Raw genomic sequence first — 3,292 nt, 5'->3', positions numbered from 1 at the left:
CCTCGCCCCGGCGCCGAGATCTCGCGGGAACTCGCCGCCAGCTCTCGCGAGAACAGCCGCCGGGGCCGCCGTAACCACGGGACTAAGAGCGCAATGCCGCTGCGGCCTCCGCGCCGTACCGTAATGCCCCGCTTCGGGTCCATCCCGCCCCTCCCCGCCCCCAAAAAGACTGTGGCCCCCGCTCTGTCGCCAGGACAGGGATGCTACGGTCGGTCCTGCTCAGGACCTGCCCAGCCCTCCTGCCCAACCGCAGCTGCATTCAGCACCGAGATGCAGATGGGGAAGGTTTCAAAGCAGTTAAAACTCGATAAATCTGTGAGCAATCCCAACTGAGATGTTTGTAACGAGAAAGATCTGGAAGCCTTAAAAACATACAGTGGTGCCAGTCCCTCCTATAACTCATGCCACACTCGGCCTGATAAAAGTGCTACTTAATGTAAAAGTTGTCACTTCCAGATAAGGCAGCGGCTAAATTTATTTTTGCAAACAGAATTCTAACAATTCAGCCAGTAATTCTCCCCGTCTGGGACCCGAGGAACATCTTGGCATCTCACCTACGAAACACCATCAGTCAAACATTAAACATTACTGAAAACATAGGGGAAATTATCTCCTCAGTAGCGATGACCCTGCCCTACCATCATTCACTGGATTTATGAGCACAATGAAGTAGCAATTTCTAAATATAACCTGCGTCCTCAGGCAAGGCAGCAGAGCCAGCAAGCACGCTCCCCAGCCAGAGTCACGTATCCCGAGTGGCTGCAATACACGTCGTACGCGGCGACGCCAAACCTGACATGCAGGAAAACGTTATCTATTTTTACATGCGCTAATAAATTGCACCAGATTTTAAGAAAGGTGAAGAGGCAATAAACTGGCTGAAAGTCCCCTTGCTACTCCCTTGCGTTCTGACAACCGTCTTTATGGTTAGTCTCAAATCGGACATTAGCAGCGCAATGATTTTCAAGCACACATTAAAAACTCATATAATCACTGTTTTATTTTCGTTTCCATCACTCCAGCCCCAGAGGTTGCCTTTCAGATTACTCCTCTCCATTCCCCACTGTTTTCTCTGCAGGTGAGAAGCTAGATTGGATGTCTCTGCTTGTACAATTAGTGGATGAACTCAGCAGGATGCCACCCTGGTTTATTTTTGTGTCTGAAAAGCACAACGTACTTCATAAGAATGGTAGCGTGTTTTCCCAGGTTGTTCTCAATGAGATAACAGTTCAAGTTAGGGGTCTTAATGCTGGGATTTTTCTTTAAATACATGCCAAATTCAGATTTCCAATCAATGTCTGATCAGCTGTTTGATACCCCGCGATTCTCAGCGTTCATCTCCCTTTGTACAGCCTCGCCAAATAATAAGATTCAGCAGAGTCCTTCCGACTGGCCTGAGGCTTTATAGTTCTCACGTCTTGGAACCGCTCCTTCAGTCTGTTTTGCAGAAGACGGGCCTCGTGTCCATCCCAGAATTTACAGAGTATCGTTCCTTTTGGTTTTAAAATACTTTGGGATAGGTTCAGAAGGCCTAAACACAGATTGATGAGCTTCTGATGATCCAGTTCTTTAATGCCCGTTGCATTAGGTGCCATGTCGCTCAAGATAACGTCCACCTTCTCCACAGGCAGCAGGCTCTGAATCGTCCTCAGCGTGCTCGGGTCTGCAACGTCAGTCTCCGACAGGAAGATCGCTCCTTCCAGAGGAGAAATCCGCAGGAGGTCAACGCCAAGGACAAAGCCGGTGGGGACAGCGGGATCTAGATTATAAGAATGAATGACATATTGAACACTCGTAACGGTTGCAAACAACTTGCATATGCAGGAGCTCCGTGCTAGTCAATAAACAAAAACTATCACCTGCCTTGTCTGGTATCTTGTCCTTCGACAGTTTGCTGCCTGCATCTGGATGGATGGTTTGCTACAAGCTAATCCATTCGAGACAGGAAAACTCAGTTACTTTGGATGAGCAAGGGGTATTTTTCTTGGTTTTTTCCCTGTTCTTTCAAAGCTGACAGTCCAGAAATCCTGGGCAACAGCACAGATAGTAACATCTTATCTTATAGCTATTAATGGCTTAACCCACAAACTGTACATAGTGGTTACTACCACTTTTCAAGATGGGAAATAAAAACACAGAAAAGCCAAGTTACCTGCTGGAGGCTACACGAATCTGAGAACTGGGTGAAGGGATCATCCCCACAACACAGTTAAACCAAACACTGTGTTACGCCTACAGCTGCACCTCACAGTAAGCTTTTACTTTATCCACAAACATGCTTTCTTTGGACTGTACGAAGATTTCCACTGTCATGCAGGCACACACCTTCACGCTTCTCTACCAGTGACTCTGGCGTGTGCCAGTACCCGTGTCCCTTACCTACACCATCACAGCCGAGTTTTCTCACACACTTCAAGATGAGTACCGTCCCCATCTCCCCTGCCAAAAACATTCGCTTACCGGTACCTAAAGCGTTGACCCTCTCTACAGCAACCTGGCTCCAAGCACCAGGCGCCGCTCCACAGTCAAGAACGGAAAGTCCTGGACGAAGAATATGAAGCTTGTCATCGATCTCCAGTAATTTGAAGGCACTTCGGCAACGGTAATGCTGCCGCTTCGTTGCCTTGACAAAGGGATCCTTCAAGTGCCGCTCCAGCCACTGGTGCTCAGTTCCAGTTTTCTTCAGAAAAGCCGCTGTGGTGTGGAAACATTTGCTCGCCAGACGCCGACAGCTGCCCGGGAAGACAGGTGAGTTTATCAGCTAGTGCATCATCACTGTGTATTTCCAAAGTCTCTATAGTAGTTAATTCTTATCTCAACTACAGGTCCTCCCATTTGTCCCTGATCTCAAAAAAGAGCCTCCAAATTCGCAATTCTTGGCGCCTTTACTTATCTGGTCCAATCTCAGAGCGTGTTGGATGGAGGCCTCGTGGGTTACCCCCTGTGTGAGGACAGGGAAGAAGAGGGCCCCACTCTGAGACAGCTCCTGGCTTCTGCTCCGGCGCTTGTGTTTAAGGGCAGGCCATGGCGGACCGACCCCAGCAAGGCCCCGGGCCGCCTCTGAGGGGTTGGCGGCCTCGGTGAGAGGGGACGCCGGGACACCTTGACCCCTCAGAGGAAGGAGGGACGCCCCAGCTCCTGCGGGCTCCCTCACGCCTCCCAGGAGCGCACACCGCCAGCCGCGGGCACTGCCGCCACCACACATTAAACCAGAATGATACTTCCTGTTTGCATACGCTATCTTACGCTCTATCCCCAATAAACTAGGCGGAGTCCTAGCCCTGGCCGCCTC

At 50.0% G+C, this 3,292-nt stretch overlaps 1 protein-coding gene across 1 annotated transcript; it reads right to left on the bottom strand.

The window, feature by feature from the left end:
• Positions 1-1,334: 1,334 nt before the first annotated feature.
• On the bottom strand, positions 1,335-3,205 carry FTSJ2 (FtsJ RNA methyltransferase homolog 2 (E. coli)). The gene is made up of 3 exons (XM_009886050.1): positions 3,174-3,205; positions 2,461-2,732; positions 1,335-1,759 (listed from the first exon to the last, which is right to left on the bottom strand). The coding sequence occupies exons 1-3, from the start codon at positions 3,203-3,205 to the stop codon at positions 1,335-1,337; spliced, it is 729 nt and encodes a 242-aa protein (XP_009884352.1).
• Between the last annotated feature and the right edge of the window lie 87 nt (positions 3,206-3,292).

Source organism: Charadrius vociferus, unplaced genomic scaffold, assembly GCF_000708025.1.
Source record: "Charadrius vociferus isolate BGI_N301 unplaced genomic scaffold, ASM70802v2 scaffold430, whole genome shotgun sequence".
NCBI lineage: Eukaryota > Metazoa > Chordata > Aves > Charadriiformes > Charadriidae > Charadrius > Charadrius vociferus.
Note: the sequence above shows the minus strand (reverse complement) of the source record. Positions and strands in the feature narration are given on the sequence as shown.